The sequence below is a fragment of the Manacus vitellinus genome, unplaced genomic scaffold (genome assembly GCF_001715985.3).
Source record: "Manacus vitellinus isolate BGI_N305 unplaced genomic scaffold, ASM171598v3 scaffold_18_pilon, whole genome shotgun sequence".
NCBI lineage: Eukaryota > Metazoa > Chordata > Aves > Passeriformes > Pipridae > Manacus > Manacus vitellinus.
The window spans coordinates 11,596,665-11,614,837 of NW_021939324.1; the positions used below are offsets into that span (position 1 = coordinate 11,596,665).

At 36.6% G+C, this 18,173-nt stretch overlaps 1 protein-coding gene across 2 annotated transcripts in view; it reads left to right on the plus strand.

Moving 5' to 3' along the window:
- Window positions 1–18,173, plus strand: part of TENT2 (terminal nucleotidyltransferase 2) — a 37,676-nt gene that overhangs the window by 16,023 nt on the left and 3,480 nt on the right. For both annotated transcript variants that reach the window (XM_018070449.1, XM_018070450.1), the window contains exons 11-13: window positions 1,063–1,106; window positions 7,049–7,185; window positions 13,628–13,719. In XM_018070449.1, coding sequence (XP_017925938.1) covers window positions 1,063–1,106; window positions 7,049–7,185; window positions 13,628–13,719 — 273 coding nt within the window. The remainder of the gene's footprint in view (window positions 1–1,062; window positions 1,107–7,048; window positions 7,186–13,627; window positions 13,720–18,173) is intronic.

Here is an 18,173-nt window from a genome sequence, read left to right on the forward strand (position 1 = left end):
TCGAAGTATATTCTGAGAATTCTGCTGTTCTGATTCTTAGTCCCTAAGAAAGAAAAGGATTCTGTAACATCTCTTTCTGTAACATTTCTTTTGTTACAGAAAAAGGATTCTGTAACATCTCTTCCCCTGTGAGAGCCTGTTAGAAGGGTGAACTAAGTCCCAAGTCTTGTGTACTGAATTTAGTTATTATTCTCCCTAGTGGGTGATGTAGACCAGTTGTTTAAAAAAACATGCTGAGGAGATGATGTTAAAGCTTTAGTCTGAGGAGTGCTCTCGTAATTTGGTAGCTGCTCTAAAGCTTGACTGGCATGTCAGTAGTTTTGGATTTTGGTTTATCATCTAATCTGAGTGATAAGTTTTTTCCTTCTTTTTTATGCTGTGCAAGAGATACTCTCCCAATCCATGATTTTCATAAAACATGGCAAATGTTTAATTCATTTTGTGTCTGTATCATTAATGACTACATGATCATTATAACATGTTTGCCATTTAGTAGATCAGCTAACAATATTAGACTGTATTTATGTATTTTGTAGGGATTTTGTAGCAATGCCTAGTAAGTGTGTTGGGTATTTTTTCTTTAGGTTACTTTTGGAGGTTCAGTATATGATACTTTGCAGCTAAAAAATGTGTGCTTTTGCATTATCTGTAGACTTATGCTATGATGGAATCATATGTATTAGACATAGGGAAAAAAAAAGAGTGACTCTAATTTTTTCTTTAGGGAATCCAGGTGATGTTTTTATAGCCATGAATTAATATAAATTTGAGAAATGAAGTTGTACCCAGCTGCTGTAGAATTTTTCATGCCTACTACATATAGTAGTATCTTGATAACAGCTTCCCTTAGCTGAATAAACTTCTTATGGTACTATATAGTGGGAAATATAGTAACAGAAATGTTTACTGAATAACTTTTACTTTAAAAAAGACGTGAAAGTGAAGTTCTTGATAGATGTTTTTAAGACAAAATTTCAATTCAACCCTGCAGTGTACTTGATATGATAATGCTTCCTGTGAATTATGTGAATCACAGTAACTTCAAACTTCTCTTTTTTATAGCCCTACCTGAACCCATCCTTCCATCCCTCCAGAAAAATTACCCAGTAAGTGTTTCTTATGGTTTTACTACATAATATATGTGTATGACCTTGCTTATCTAAATATATAATTTCTTAACTGTCTCTAATGGATTAAGTCTGTAAATCTGGTCATTGATCTGCTAAACATAAGTGTGAAAGAGATTATTTGCTGTTTTGATAATTTCTGTAGTGAAAATTCTGTTATGTATGAGAAGATTTCACACACAGGTAGAAACAAGTGCTAATGAAAACCGCTGACTTAATTCCCTTTATGCTGACCTGAAAATATCCCTGTGTCAGTTGTAACTTTCTGGTTCCTATTTTTAATATGTTACATTTTCATCCAACTCTGGTGTTTCAGAATTCCATACCCTCCCACAGCTGTTGAGTTGCCTGATATTTCTGTGTGCAGAGTGAGTGATAAATATCTACTACGCAAACTTTTGTGACATCACAAAATTTGGCTTCAGTCCAACAAGAAAACACCTTTTTGGGACTTTGTGTCCAGATCATACATCCATATCTGTTGTATCCAGATCATACTCTGTTCACTTCCAGTGAATTCTGTGAATCAATATGCTTTGATCCCTCCAGAATTAGGACTGTTATTAATGAGATTTAATCTAAGGAAGATGATCTAGAAGTAAGATCTACCCTCCTAAATATTTCTCAGCTTTATTGATGAATAGTTCTATGCTATAACTTATTTACTGAAGTTCCTTGGTTTCTTCCTCCTTACTTTTCCTCTAGTGTCACTTTTTAATTTTTTTTTATTCATAGTTCACATAGTTTGATGTCCCTGTCCCTGTATGTTTCTGTAATTTGTTGCTGACAGTTGTGCTGAGGTAGTATCAGAAAGCCATTCTATCTTTTGCATATATTTCCTATAATGCTGAAATGGGAATATTTAATAACACTGTACATCAGGGAGAAAATACTATGGTGTCAGCCATTATGGGTAATTAGGGTAATCAAGATGCAGAAGAAAGCTTTGAGTGATAATACACTGCAGTTTTATTTCTGTATTGTAAATCTGCTTAGGCATACCTGTGCTACATTTTTATGGTCTTTATCTTTTCCTCTGTTTTTTTTTATGGTACTATATACCTTCTCATTTCTTCACTGAGAGAGCTGAAAAGCATTTGAAGTTGTCTTTCATTTCTTGTACACTTAGCTTTATCTGATAGGGTTTTGAATTTGTAGTATTGTAAGTTTTGTGTAGCATGTTATTTAAATAAAACTGTTAAGAATTGGTAAATTTTGACTCCTCCAAAATTATAATTGAAAATTATAATTATTTACATTTACGAGATAAATTTATTTACAGTGTTTGAACCGTGTAAAGGCCTTCAGAGTACTATGCAAACATTAATGCCTTGTATGATTAAAGCAGAATTATACAATACCAAAACTTGAAAAATATAATGAATTTATACTATAAATTTGTACTAAAAATATAATGAATTTGTAATGAATTAAACGTTTGTACAAGGTTTTATCTTATGTTATGTGAAAACGGTAAATCACCTGCAGGTACCTGTGTTTTGAGAACACAGCTAGAAGAAATGGCTTTTTACCCTGTTCTGATGTAGATTCTTTTTTTGGTTTTTGTTCTTGTTAGTTATCGTACCTTTGGAGAGTGATTGGATTACCTCTGGAGAATTCTAGGATTGCTAACAAAATTTAAAGAATATTTTATACTTGTTTACTATAAACCCAAATTTGCAAATATATTTTTGGTCTACTGTTTCCATTAGGAATATAATTATAGTTAAGTGTTTAAAAATTGAAAGTTAAAATTTCTGAATGCTGATGTTTCAGAGAAATTTAAAATTAAAAATACAGCAACACAAATTTGGTCTTGTACCTTGCAGTAATAATTTCAATGCACAGGCAAATGTCAGTATCAAAAGACACCATATGTTTTTCTTGTGGTTGTAGCTGGTCAAAGCTCTGTCTCCATACTAACGCTACACATAAATCCTGCATCTCCCCTACAGACATCTACCTACAGTTTTTCAAAATCAAATCTGCAGCCTGAAATTACTTTTGTGCTCTGTTTTACGTTGTTGGTACCATATAAGAGAGACATGCTTTCATTGAGGAGGAGACAAAAGGCAGATTCCGTGTCTCAGTATATCCCTACTGCAAATGTGAAGGGCTGAGAAGTCCTGGAAAGCCACCAGGTTTGCCCACTAGTGCGTTCTGTTGTCGTGGGTGAGCCTCCAGCTGGCACCAAGCTGACATGTTTTACAGCCTCTCGTTTAGAGTGGGTATTGGACCATATCAGATGTGAGGTTGTATTCTGGGGCTTCCTGCCCTCACTATCCAGATCAGGTAGATGATAGTAGCCCACAAAATGTGCTGATCAGTTCTGAAGTCTATGTAGAACTTGCCTTCAAGTCATGACTTTACAGATGAGCTCTAGAGAACCTATAATGGCTCAGGCCATTACAGCTGGTGCACATTGCTGCCACTGGCAGTCAGAAGGAAACTTGTGCCTGAGCCTCCAGTGTTCAAGCAGCCTTAAGTGTTCAACTGTATTGCCTTAAATCAAGATGGAAGCGAGTCTCCGTGAGTGCTGTGGATAGTGAATTTTGTGGACTTCACATGAGCACATTTTTGTATCTGCTACGTCATCTTCATGTCGCGTCTTAAAACTGTGGAGCAGAAGGTGGGGTGGTGCTCAATGTAGAAGTCAGTCCTTGGACAGACACAGTTTGCTTCACATGTTGAGTTGCACTTTTAAAAAGTAAAAACATGACTTAAATATTCATTTGTAAGACTGGTGAAGGGTATTTTATGTGTGTGAATATAAAAAATGGCAAGATACTATGCTGATGCTACAACTGTAAACTTTTTTGAAGAATCTGGTACAGAGTTAAACTCACTATACATCAAGACACTCAAATATAATTTTTTTTTATGTACACTTGTCTTCCTTTCCAGTGTGTAAGGTGGAATGAGTGTACTTGTAAACATTATGTAGCTTGAACATGAAACGTTGCTCAATACTGGTGTTTCTTGAGAAATCAGCCAACCAAGGTAAAGATTAGAGATCTAGCAAAAAAGGAAAAGGACTTTGGGGTCCCTTTTTCTGAAGTATCTGGAAATAATGGATAGCTCATTTATATTTACTCCATCAGATCCTGAATTTCCTTTCCGTCTCTTAAGGTGGCTTGAAGCAAAGACACAGTAAGTGCATTAGGGACTAATTTTAATAGAAGTTGGATCTTTTGCCTTTTAGTGCAGCTAAAAAGGGAAAACTTACAGGGATTGCCTACTTGAAACTAAACTAATTTGAAGGATGCTTTGTAGACAACCTCCTTTATGTGCAGAATCTACCTTGTTGTGTGCATCTAGTTATTCCCTGAGTCCCTCTAACAGGAAGGCAAATACTGTTATCCCCGTTTTACAACAGGTGAATGGAGATGAGTTGAGGCTAGTGGATTTTCATGGGTTGTCTGTGGCAAAGCAGAAAAATGAGTCTATGTATCCTGTGGCTGGTCTGACCTCTTATTCACTGGACACTGAGTGATTGCTTTGTCAAGAAATTATGTTAAAAAAATTACATTGTTGGTTATTGATATATTGAATGAAATTTCTTGACAGAAGTTTTCATTAAATCTTCCATATACTGAATTTTAAGTAATAACTAATTTGGTTTTACATGTAAAACTTTCTAATATGGTAATAGCTACTTCTTCCATAAAAAAATTCTGTATTTCAGAAAGATGAAACACTGTTTTTGCCTTTATGTGTGGTGATCAGCAACTGACAGTGCTTAAAAAATAAATTTACTAACAGTATCACAAGGATGTTATTAATACTTTGCTTTAGTTAGTGTTAAAAAACCTTACTTTCTTCCAGAAAATTAATTTCAGTCATGCCTTCTTTTTTGCAATACTTAGTTGCCTTTTTAAGAGTAATTTTCAGAGAGATATAACCACTAAACCAAGTGGAAATGGGAATTATTTATAGAACTAGGTGGTTGGGTTTTTTAATGGTTAGCTGCTATAGACCATAACTTGCCTTTTTACTGCAGCACTTATATAGAATAATACAGGTGTATTTTTTGAAGGCAAATGCCTTTCTGAGTGAGGAAAACTTTGATTTGTCTGAAATCTTATTGCCAGCTTTTTAGCTGCTCAGGATGCCAGCCTCACTGTGCTGGCAGAATTTTCCTGCAGTTGAGAAGTTCTTGGGCATTTAAATATTCAAAGCTTAAAAAAGTTAATCTTGTTCTCCTTTTCAAAGATGTCTGCTGCCTCCAAACATTTACTTACTGGTCTTAGTAGACATCTGTTGTAGTAATTTTGTTAAGTTTCTATTTCGTATTGTTTGGAGGTCATCATCCCGTGTTTTTCCTTTTGCCTCTTCCCTTGTATGTTCTTCTTGAGCTGGTATGCTGCTAGTTCTGAATTCAACTGTTGTGACTCTCTGTAACTTTCTGTGGGAATGGGCAAGGAGTAACTTTCACTCTAGTACCTTTCTGATTAACTTTAGGGTTAAAACTGTATATACTGTATGACATAGGAACAGCTGTTCCCTTTCTACATCTTTGTGTGCTACGTATCTGCTTTTTATGTCTGTGTGTCTCCATTGCTTTGGTGTCTTCTGATGAATTATAAGCTGTTAAATTCTGAGCTCTGCTAACTATGTTTTCTATGTAAAGTTGTATCGTGTGAGATCAACACTTGCAATTTTTTCATTGCTAGAAGAATGGGCTTTTCTCCCCAAAGATACTGCACAAGGTTCCAGGAGGTTTTGCTAGAATTGGCAGAAGAGGACAGAAGTCCCAGACTTTTCAGTCCTACTGGTTTTGATCACTAACTGTGCTTTTCTCAGAGGAAGAGCTGCCAGCTGTGGACATGGAAATAGCATTACAGTGTGTAGTGCTTCTAGTGCTATTCTAGTGCTATAAAGTTTGAGTCATGCCTGATACTACTCTTTAAAATAACAAATGAATGGGAGGAGAGGGGAGATACAGTAATGAGTGAATAAGTCTCTAAATTTACATAAATGTGTTCCTTTATTTGAAGGAAGCTTGCTCTTGTGTATCTTGGGTTAATTTTCAGTAAAATACACAACATTGCTGTAAAATAGTGTTAAAACCTGGTATTACCAGGTTATAAAAATGTTTATCGGGAAGATATGTTTTCCTCCATGTATTCCAGTCTATCACAATAACCTAAAGGATGCAATGGAACTGAAACAGTAGAGCAGAGCTAAACCCATGTTAATTTAGCCTTGTATAGATTCCTTTTTAAGCTGGCAATAGTGATTTCTTTTCATAGCAAATCTGACCTTTTCTTACCCCCATCATGCCCACCCCCTTCCCTCTGAAGAAAAGCATACTTCAGCTAAGTCCTGCATTCTGTGTATTCAGGGTTTTTGTATAACTTCACTGTTGGGGGTTTTTTTTATTTATTCAGATAGCTTGGTTAGAGGAAGTGTGACTGCAGTCTTTGAACTCATTATGTGGGAGGATGCAGATTCATTTTATTGCCAGTGGGGTTCATATGCAATTTGAACTCTGCTGTGGGAGAAAAGTCAGGCCTTCCTTGGGGATTGTTTCTGTACCATAGGTGTTCAAAATTGGCAATGGATGCATTAGTTTTACTTACCTTATCTCAATTCAACTGCAGCCAGCTCAGTGCAGTTCAAATATTCTCCCATGTTAAAGTTCTTTAGTAAACAGAAGTCAAGGGGTGGTCTCACACACTCCTGTGCAAGATGATTCTACCTGAGTTCAGAGAGAGTAACTAGTATCAAGAGAGGAGCGGAAGCGAAATAGTTGTTGGCTTGTAAATTGTCCTTGAACTTCTAACAAGCAAATGATAGGCAGCTTTCTTATTGGGAAAAATATATTCATCTTGTTTAAGGCTCTCTTTGTGTGTGTGTGTGTGTGTTTAGTATATACATATATATATATATATACACACACTCTGATTTTTTTTTGACAGGAATGTTTTGATCCTACTATGCAGTTGCATCTTGTTCATCAAGCTCCATGTACCATTCCTCCTTACATCTCAAAAAATGGATCAAGCCTTGGAGATTTGCTAATAGGCTTCTTCAAATATTATGCCACAGAATTTGAGTAAGTAATAAGCTTGTCTTTGTGGTTTGGAATATGCAAAACTTTGATTCCTTCTATTCAGTATAGCAACACTTCCTAATGCTTGAAGAGAAAGAATTGCAGTAATGAAGGAATGGTAATTGATAGGGAGGAAAAGGGTGAAAAGGCTAAATGACAATAGGAATGTCGATAAAGTATCTGACATCTTCTACTTAGCCAGGCATTCTGTCCTGTGAAATAGGTGCCGAAAGCTAGAGACTTTTGTCCTTTAAAAATTGCTAGGGCTTGCTATATTACGCTATAGTATAATGTTGCTCCTGAGTACCTGTCTTTTCATCTGGCAAGGTGATGTTTGGTAAAGAGGCAAATGAGAAGACACTGCTGAAGGATAACCTCAGGTTCCTGATTTCTGTTGAGCACTAGATGAATCCTTTGCTACTTGACTGAACAACAAGCTGTTAATCTTCTCATATATGAAAGTAAATGTATTTTCCAATAAGGAAGAATTTTCTGGTTTGCCTGGGCAAAGTAATAGAGATGATCTTGTCTAAATGCAGGAAAAATGCCTAATTTGACTTTTCTGCTTTGAGTGCTTGTGAACATAGTCAGGACCAGATTTCTGCCTAGTTGGTGGCTGGTCCAGAAAGACTTTGGTTTTGTCTGCTGTTAGACAGGATATATTAAGATATATGAGGACTTCTGCAATATCAGTACTTGAAGTGAGGGTAATCCCTAAATATTATTTTTTGTGATGTTCATAAATCAGGAAAAAATGTTACCTAAATTTAATCACACAGGTGAACTGATTAAAACAAGGTTTGAAAAAGTAACATTGAAGACAGGATACTTGCTGATGTCAAAGGAAGAAAATGTTTTTAAAAAAACAACTGGAAAAAAAGAATATCTGGCTGGTTTTTCCACTGTCCAGTATCTGTTAAGTATTTAAACATTTGACTCATGATATTCTGTTAAAAAAAAAAAAAAACACGCAAAAAACCTCCTGTAAAAATAGCCATTAGAATTCCTGTGTTGAAAATGTTACATAGCTGAGAAATCATTTGAGGAAATAATGCACTTAATGCAGCAGGTTTTTTTAACTCTTTCTGCTACAGAATTAAAACTTAGCCAGGTATACTGTTTAATTGACCATCTGTGTATCCCTGACAACTATAAATCATGTTTGAAAGGAATGGGGTTGGTGTCTTGAAGGTAGTAAATTCCATATAGTTTCTTAAAACCTGGTAATTGCCTGGAGAAGACAAATTAGTGCCCATAGGGAGGAACATGATCATGTCTTAAAAGATTTTTGTGTGTGAGATAGCAAGCCAGTGAGAACCAAAGAACAGTGTCATGCTAGGCACAAATGTGTTATCTTTGCTTTGAAGTTGCTGATGGAAACAACAGTACAAGCAAGAATGACGATAAGAGTTAAATACGTAGAATCATAGAATATACTGAGTTTCTTCATATCTAAACTAAACCTCCCCTGACTCAGCTTCATACCATTACCTCAAGTCCTGTCACTGGTTGTGAGAGTGAAGAGATCGGTACCTGCCCATCCGCTGCCCCTTGTGAGGATGTTGAAGACCCTGATGGGGTCTCCCCTAGGTCTTCTCCAGACTGAACAGACCAAGTGACCACAGCCGCTCCTCATAGGGCTTCCAGTCCAGACCCTTGACCATCCTCATGGTCCTCTTTTGGACACTCTCTAATAGCTCAATGTCTTTCTTGTATTGTGGTGCCCCAAACTGCACACAATGCTCAAGGTGAGGCCGCCCCAGTGCAGAGCAGAGCAGGACAATCCCCTCCCTCGACCGGCTGGCGATGCTTTGCCTGATGCCCCCCAGGACACAGTTGGCCCTCCTGGCTGCCAGGGCACACTGCTGACTCATTAAGCTTGTAAATACACACAACACAGGGCTCTCTTAGTTCTACTCCAGAATGTGTTGAATATTTTCACTGCTGTAGCTAGTAATTTTTTAAGGGTTTGCTTTCCCTGTGAAACATTTACTGGTGTTTTTATGCACTAAAATATTGAGATTATATTTCAGATACTGTGACTGTTAAACTGGGCCATATTTCAATGACCTAGCCAGTGAACTTTCACTATTGGGCTGTAATGTGTTTGATGAAAAGATTACTAAAGAGACTAAAATTGCTATTTCAGTTTTCATAAAAGTGATTGTTGTAGGTTTCTGTCTTTTGTAGGAGTAGAATGCACTACTGGGTTTGATACACAGGAACTGTTTTGCTGGATGAATAGTATGCAATCAAGAATGATCAGATCATGTGTGAAGATCATAATTTTGAACAGAATGAGTCACTGAAGCCACCTGCCTAGAATGCTTAACTACTCATTTATTTTACATGTGTTGGTCAGGAAGGTAGGAGAAGACAGGGATGTATTGTTTTAAACTTCTCCCTCACTCTAGCAAAGGCCATCAGGTATTTAATTTAAAATATGTAGTTTATTTTACTTTAGGTAGTGCCTAATATTTAAAGGCAGGATGGGCCCAAAGAGTATGGCAAAGGAAGAAACAAAGCCACCTTGTGTGCTGTGCAGCCATGAATAAGTTCGTCTCCTTGTGCTGTGGTTTTTTTCCTTTATACTTTTAACATGTTTGATTTATTTAGACTGTAAGATGTTTCAGAAAACTGCTTATTGCCATGTATTTATACAGCGCTCTTTCCACAGTTCTGCTTTGGGGCTTTCAGTGTGTCCATAAGAAGTAACTTTTACAACCCTTCACCCCTATCCCCAAAGAAATGTGATTTGGAAATTGCTACATACATTGGACTAACACACTACATATGGCAGATCTTGTTTTGCCTTTGTGGTTGTATAATTATCTTGCTATAAGAGTTCAAGTCTGCATAATGTTTGTTATGATAGAACTGGCTAAAAGCATGCTTGTGACTCCATTATTACTCTAATATTTAAAATTGTCAAAGGTCTGCTGATTATGCAGTGAATGTGATCAAGTGAAAAAATGCATTTAGATGTTGTCCAAAGAAAGTATTTGGAAACTGGTCCATATTTACCAGTCCCTCCATGGGAGGTGTCTGATTTCATTTCTGCAGCTGTGAGTGAAGGCAGCAGGTTTTCACTTGGTTGTCTCTTTCCAAACTGAGGCCTTGTTCCCCTGAATATGCTGTTAAGGAACCTGGAATTTGTCCTTTATGACTACTTCTCTTAAATTTATTGTTGCAAGTTATGTAGCAGTTGTTTAAGATCATTCACTCATTAAGTTGTATTTGACATGACAAAAGATTGATTACATTTTAATGACAAAATAAAAATTACAGTGAGCAGTTGCTGGCAACTCTTTTCACAGTAGAATTGGTCAAGTAATAAAGGGATCATTTTTAATATCATATTGAATTATATATGCTTGCAATTTTTATCCATCTTAGTGTGTTTATATAAGTGGCTTTGATTTGTAAGAATGCTCTGGAAAAGCTAAGCTTTTTATTTTATTTGTAGTGTCATTATACAGACACCTGAAATTGCCTGATCTTTCTTTCAAATACTTGTCTTCCCTCTGAAGATCATGTATCTAATGAAGGCAGTGACAACAAAAATAACTGATAATTGAAATAGCTGTTTAAATAGCCATCGTTAACTTACGGATTGCAAATCTGTATGTAGAGAATATTTGCTTTGTGTTGGTAACAGTGAAGTTACTGTATGCAAGCCAAAATGGTTAAAATTGGTACACAAATAATTTGCTGTTGGTAATTAATTTCTAATTCAGGATGATTTTGGTACTAAGATGGGTTTAGTGAGACTATCAGATAAAACAGTTATTTTCAAGTTTAAATAGCTAGAAATGTCACTTTTTTGTTGCTTTTTTGCTTAACCGGTGTAATATAAATGCGTTTATTTTTTGTTGAGGCATCGAGTATAACTTAGAAAAAAGAGAATTCAAGAGAAGAATTACTGTTTCAAGTGAAACAGTACTTCCTGCTTAAATTAAATGCAGGTCGAATACTTTGTTTTATGACTTTTTTTTTTCTCCCACTGGTCTGGATCACTCTGAATTTTAAATAGGGCTTTTAGAAAAAGCAGATGAGTTGAACTGTCATCTTCTGCTCACAACCATTGTCCCCAGGCTGCAGTTTAAACTTGTTCGATGCTCTGGGCATATACATTTTCCATTTTCTCTCTCTTTTTTTATTTGTTGGTTTGGGTTTTGTTTTTTGTTTTGGTGTTTTTTTGTTTTGTTTTTCTTTTTGTGTTTTTTTTTTTTAATGTGTGTTCATGTTCTTTTTTGAGCAATTCATCTGAATTAAGCTTCTGTTGATGGTCATTTATTAAAAGACATGATAGGAAAGTATTTGATGCTTCACAATATCTGTAAATCTTGCAAAAGTAGTCTGCTATGGGAATTAAGGAGAGGAAGGATGATGGGTTAGAATGAAAGCTTTAGTTTGCATTGAGTGGTAGGAATCGTCATCATCTGTACTAATTTTCTAAAGAATATATCAGGAGAAGTCTAAATATACACACTGAGGTATCCTAAACCTACTTCATCCTGCACTTTTTGGAAATAAGCCCTATTCATATTTTTCAATATGAATATTCTTTTCAATAAAAGAATAATGCATGTGTTCTGGCTAAGTACAGTTATTCAAACAACTGACTTTCATAAGTGGTTTTAATTATGAGCTATATTCAAGATAATTTGTAGAATTACAGTCACTGATTTTTAGCTGTCTTAGCACCACTGACTTAATGGAGTTTCAGCAGCTGGTCTGTGGCCTAGGGAGCATGTGGTTCTTCCAAATGTAGCTGATGAATTATAGATGGTACTTTAATTTCCAGTTGATATTTACAGATTTACTGCAAGTGGTTGATGTACCCAGCCCAGCTCCTCTGTCTTTGCATTTTGTCAAAAGATTGATTCAGTCAGGAGATCACGTCAGATATACATAACACCAGTACAGCTAGAAGCACATCAACCACCTATTTCTAAGCGCCATTTAGTCAGGATATATGGGATACATTGTTGGTGATCCAGGCATTTTGTTGATAGAGTAGTTCCCTGGTTTACAAAATCTTCTGTTGGAAGAGACCTTTTTAATCTGGGCAGCTTTCCAGCCACCCCTCCCAGCCTGTGGTGGTGCATGGGGTTGTTGTGACCTAAGGGCACTTTGCCTTATACCACATGCCTTGGCCCATCTATCCAGCCTGTCCAGATCCCTCTGCAGAGCCTTCTTGCTCTCCAGCAAATGAACATTCCTGCCCAACTTGGTGTCACCTGTGAACTGTCTGAAGGTGCACTTGATCCCTGCATCCAGATCACGCCCTGGTACTAAATCCTGGGGAACACCACCTTGTGACCTGCTGCCAGCTGGAGGTAACCTCTCTCTCTGGGCCCATCCATCCAGCTCCTTTTTAACCCAGTGAACAATGCACCCATCCAAGCCATGAGCAGTTGGTTTCTCCAGAATGCTGTGGGAAATAATGTGAAAAGCTTTACTAAAGTCTGGATAGACAATTTCCACAGCCCTTCCCTCATCCACTAAGTAGGTCACCCTGTCACAGAAAGAGATCTGGTTAGCTGAGCAGGATCTGCCTTTCACAAACCCATGCTGGCTGGGCCCAATTCCCTGGTTGCCTGCGTGTGCCTCATGATGGCACTGGGCATGAGCTGCTCTGTTTAGTTAAGAGCAGCTGAAAACTGGCTGGGTAGATAAGAACATAAAACTCAAAGTGGTTGTTTTGGCTTCCATTACGTTTGGTGTGTTGTTGTGCCAAGCATCATAAAGATGTTGACACATGATAAAGATTACCCTGTAGATTGCCTGCTGTTCCTGTTTCAGTATGATAATTTCCTATAGTTTTGTTACCATAAAGTTATGTGCAGAAAGTGGTAGGGAGATGTTGCACTTGTAGATCTAAAATTCAGCTTATACAAAGTGTTGGTGCTTTCTAGTAATAGGTTCCTTGCACGAGGAATGCTGGCCTGTAAGCAAGCTGTCTCTATGTATTTTTATACTATTGAGTATTTTTTAATGGAATGCAGTATGTGACTTCATCTGCACTTACTCCTTGCCTTTCTCTTCTCCCCATAGCAAATTCTAAAAGATTTGAGTCTATAATTTCTTTTGAACTTAGATATAAATGTAGATGTCAATATTCAGTTTGACATTGCTAGTTGAAAAAGTCATTCTGTTGTGAATATATGTTACTCGTGAATACCCATGATGCTCTATTTTGGATACGCTTTTGTAATTAAACTTCTGTTTGTGGAAAAAATTTCTTGTTTCCTACACACGATTCCTTATTCTTATATACTGAATTGTGAAGATTAGACTATTAAATTTTTTCATTATTATAAAATATAGTGTTAACCAGGATTATGACATAGCAATTTAACAATTTTTTTTAAATGTAAACTGATACTATTAATTTGGAATTAAGTTAAAAATTTTTGCAAATTGTTTTCTTTTTTTCTAGTTGGAGCCATCAAATGATTTCAGTTCGTGAAGCCAAAGCTATACCAAGACCTGATGGTATTGAATGGAGAAACAAATTTATTTGTGTAGAAGGTAAAATGTGAAGCTGCATTATAATTTTTAACTGTTAAGACATTAAATACATAAATCTATCAATTAGACTTTACCTTGGTTGTGGTTTGAGAAATATATTATGTATGTGCGTTATGTAGGAAATGAAGTTTAACCAATGTAAATAGTTTGGAAGCAGTCCTGTCAAAAACATTTGAGAAGAAAGTTTTAAGTTCTGTAGTGTTTAAAAATAGTACTCCTGACCTTTTCTTCAAGAGCACTCATTGCCCTGTTACTTTTGGATCAGGGATTAGGACTTTGATAAGGAATGGCCTTTATACCGGTCGTGTGTTTTTCTGCTCCACAAAAATAGTCATCAGTTTTGCCAAGTTTGAACTTCTGAAAAAACACACCCGGCACATATTCAGATTACTCTCGAGGAATATTCTTTGTTCTAGAAATGCTCTGGCATTGCAAGTCCTAGCAGTGATGTGTATGCTGATCTTCTTGTGGCTACTGTTTTTGGCCAGCTTGTGAATGTAGACTTTGTACAGAACGGGAGGGTACAGCCAGGCCACCTGATAGAGTTGCAGATCTCAGCCAGGTCTCATGGCAGAAGTGGGCAGTAGCACTATCCAAGTAACCTGATCCGTGTACTTGTGATGCCTTACAACTGCTGTGGGGAGTGTACGTGGAGAAGATGAGTAGTAAAGCGTACATAGGAGATGAAGCTTGCACTAGGGGAAGAGGAGCTGTTAGACCAAGAGAAGGACTGAGATGTCAGGAGAATGAAAAGAGAAGCAGGAAGGACTAAGGGGGGCTGTGTAAGTGGAAACAGTTATCATATAGGGAGAGGTGGCCTGGGCCCTGGCTGCAAATTAGTGGAGGCTGTTAAGATCAGGATATCAAGGGCTGAAGTTTCAGAATAAAAGAGGAATAGAAGTTGAACAGGAGCCAAATGGTATGGAAAGAGTTGTTAGACACTGGGAAGATTTTGCTGGGGGAGGAGGGGAATAAGGCAGAAGTCCTGTGGCTGAACAGACATTCCTCAAGATTGCTGAGGGTAGGCATGCACCCACGTGTGTTAGTATGTAATTTCCTGCTTTTGTGCTGCTCTGTGCAGAGAATAATTACCTGCTGGTGAAAGGGGTTATTCTGTGGCCTAGAGCTCACCAACGTGGCTGTAATCATATGAATGTCAGTGTGAATCCCACATGATAGGATTCCTGTTCTTTGTTTGACTTTTTGGGAAAAATCAACTAACACTCATAGGAGAAAAAAACCACGCTTACATATGATTGCACACTCGACTTCGTAGTCTCGGAGTTGAGAAATGTGAGAATTAGAGTATCTGCACAGCTGAAATAATTCAGGATAGAATAGTGAGGCATTGCCAAGGCTCTGATCTGAATGTGGGAGGTGGGAATGCTGGGCAGCTGTGTCTGCTGCTGTCACATGATGTTGATCCACTGTGTTCCAGGGGACTGTGTATTTCAAGCTCTCAAATTTTTAGGACATTACAAAGTGGTTGAATAGTTAGGTTATCTTTCTGTCAGGTTGGAAAATAGAATATCAGCATACAAAAAACAACTCTAGATTTTGCATTTAATGGCCTTCATTGCATACAACTTTTCCTTCAGAATGCATTTTCCATTTGAACTATTAAAAAAAGCAGAATTATCTATAGGTGGCATATCTGATTCCTTCCTGTTACAATATGGTTCAAGGCTTAGTGAGGTTTAGCCTCAGATAGCAAGGTTTTACTTCTAAATTTGAAGGGAAAAATAAAATTTTCTATTTCAACTCAAAGTAAGCTTCATGTTTATAACAGCTGTTAAACTGAACTACTCTCAAAAAGTATGTGTACCTTGAAAAGATTTCAAAAGCTAGCTAAACATGTCAACATATTCTGGTTTCCAAATTTTTGTCAAATTTTCCAGTTAGCGGACTAAAATTTCAGTAATTGTTATTATTGCATATATTTTTAAGATTTCTAAAATATATTTGTTTATAGATTACACAAGTCTATGCCTGCAAGTTTCCATAATTCTGCATGTAGCACTGTATTTAGGCTTGCTCAAGAAAAATTGTGGGTTTTTTTAATTGTTATTGACCTTAAGGCTAATTCTCACATGTATTCCTGCTGTTAGAGAAACAAATATACTAGAGATGCTCTCTGCAGACAGTTTAAAATCTGTCAGACTTTTACCCTTATGGGAATACAGAGATACAGACAACACTGCTTTTAGATAATATTTTGAACGTTCCTTGTCAGAAATTCTAAATTGCTAGTGACTATTCTAGTTTCAGTTTAAATCTTGTCTATATCAAGTAATATTATACTCTCATATTGAAAAAGATACAGTTTGGAAAAGCTAGAAACATGACAGTTTTGTGAGATAATTAAATGGATAGTCATTTAGGGAAATTGAATTGGAAGCCATCTCAGCTACACTTGATTCATGCTTTCAAATCTTTCAGATCTACATGTTAAAAATAATTCAAAAAAGAATTCCTCAGGGCTTGATTGGCAACAGTTTTGAAGTTGTGTGGTTTCTTGGATTTTCATTTGGAAAGATGATCCCCTTTAGCCTTTCCCTCAAGCATCAGTGTTAAAGTTGTGTTACTTTTTTTCTTTTAATATTCTTATCTCTCTGTGTGAACAAAATAACTTACAGTGAACTCTCTCTCTCTCGATGGTTAGAAAATGTAGTGGTGTTAAGAGTAGCTGATTGCAAAACTACTCTTGCTGTGCTCCAGGGAATGAGTTTGTCTTTTGACAGTAAATATGCAGGAAGAATAAAGGGAAGTCAGCTTTTTTCCACTGATGGTTTCAGAAGATTGTACAGTTCTGCTCTTGTTGCTTTAAGATATAATATATCTTGTTTCAATATAAAGTACATAAAGGTCACAGCATTAAAAAAGCAGTTACCATCACATTTAAGACAAAAGAAATTCTGTACTGCTTCATATAGTAAGGGTCATGGAATTCTTAGTGGCACTAGATCACTCTGTCGGATTATGTGACTGATATTAGAGGATTATGTACTTTTTTATTTCATTATGGCTTTTTGTTCGAACCTAAAGGTATGGTGCATCCTAAAATAAAATAAATCTGCCTGTCAATGTCCACTGAACTCTAGGTAGTTTGAAGAGAAGCCTTTTAGAAAACTGCCAAATATACAACATCTATTGCATGAAAAAAGTTCTTTGTGCATTTAAATAGCAGAAATAAAAACCTAATGCCATGGAACATGTTCCAAATTTGAAATTCCAGTCTCCATAATGGCATAAGTCTTCTGGTGTCTGGTTAATGCTTTATTTTACTGTGTGTCCCTAGCTGAAAAAAAAGCAATTCATAACCAACTAAACAAAAAAGCTACCTGATCTAGCAAATACTTTTGTGGTTCTGTGGCCCTTAAGGACTGTCATACATTTTGCCAGTGTGAAATATACAATGTTACTTAAGCAGTTCTCTTTTAAGGCAGAAGACTATACAATCAATTTTGTAGCACAATGTAATGTGTAGTCCCTGCATCATCATTTTTTTTAATGTCTATTGCTTTAATGTTGGCAACCCTATTAGCAGCAAGGAGTACTTTTTTAATCTTGCAATTAAAAAAAAGTTCCAAACTATTACATAAATTATGTTAGGAAAAAAGGGATAAAAACAGCACATAGATTTGTAGTCGGTTAGAAGGTAGAAGCCACAAATTGTTAACTTATGAACAGATACTGCAGAATAGGTGTGAAGTGATAAAATATATTTTTACAGCAGTTGATATGTGTTATATAAAAAAATTATAGTAAATACTTTGCTATATTCTTGATATTTCACTGAGAAGCTGTTGAATGAGATGAATCTGAAGTGAATAGTTCCAGAAGGCTCATGTGTAGTAAGTTTCAAAAGTCATATTCTGGTATAATATTCTGATATGTTATAGTCTGATATGTTATCACAGACTATTGAGCTGTAACAAGTAATTACTGGTGCATAAATTCAGAACAATCATAGTATGCTTCAATAGATAATTATGACTTCATTATGGATTACATATCATTAGAGCATTCATAGAGTCATAGAACAGTTTAGGTTTGAAGTTACCTTAAAGGTTATCTCTTTCCAACCCCGTACCATGGGCAAGGACATTTTCCTCTAGACCAGGTTGCTCAGAGCCACATTCAACCAGACCTTGAATACTTCTAGGGATGGAGCAGCCACACCATTCCTGGGCAACCTGTGCCAGTGTCTCATCACCTTCATAGTAAAGAATTTCTTCCTCATATCTAATCTGAGGTTGCCCTTTTTCATTTGAAGTCATTCCCATTTGCCCTGTCGCTACATGCCCTCGTTAAAAGTCCCTCTCCAGTTCTCTTGTAGTCCCCCTTTAGGTTCTGGAAGGTGTTATAAGGGCTCTGCAGAGCCTTCTCTCCAGGTTGAACAGCCCTAACTCTCTGAGCCTTTCATCACAGGAGAGGTGCTCCGGTCCTCTGAT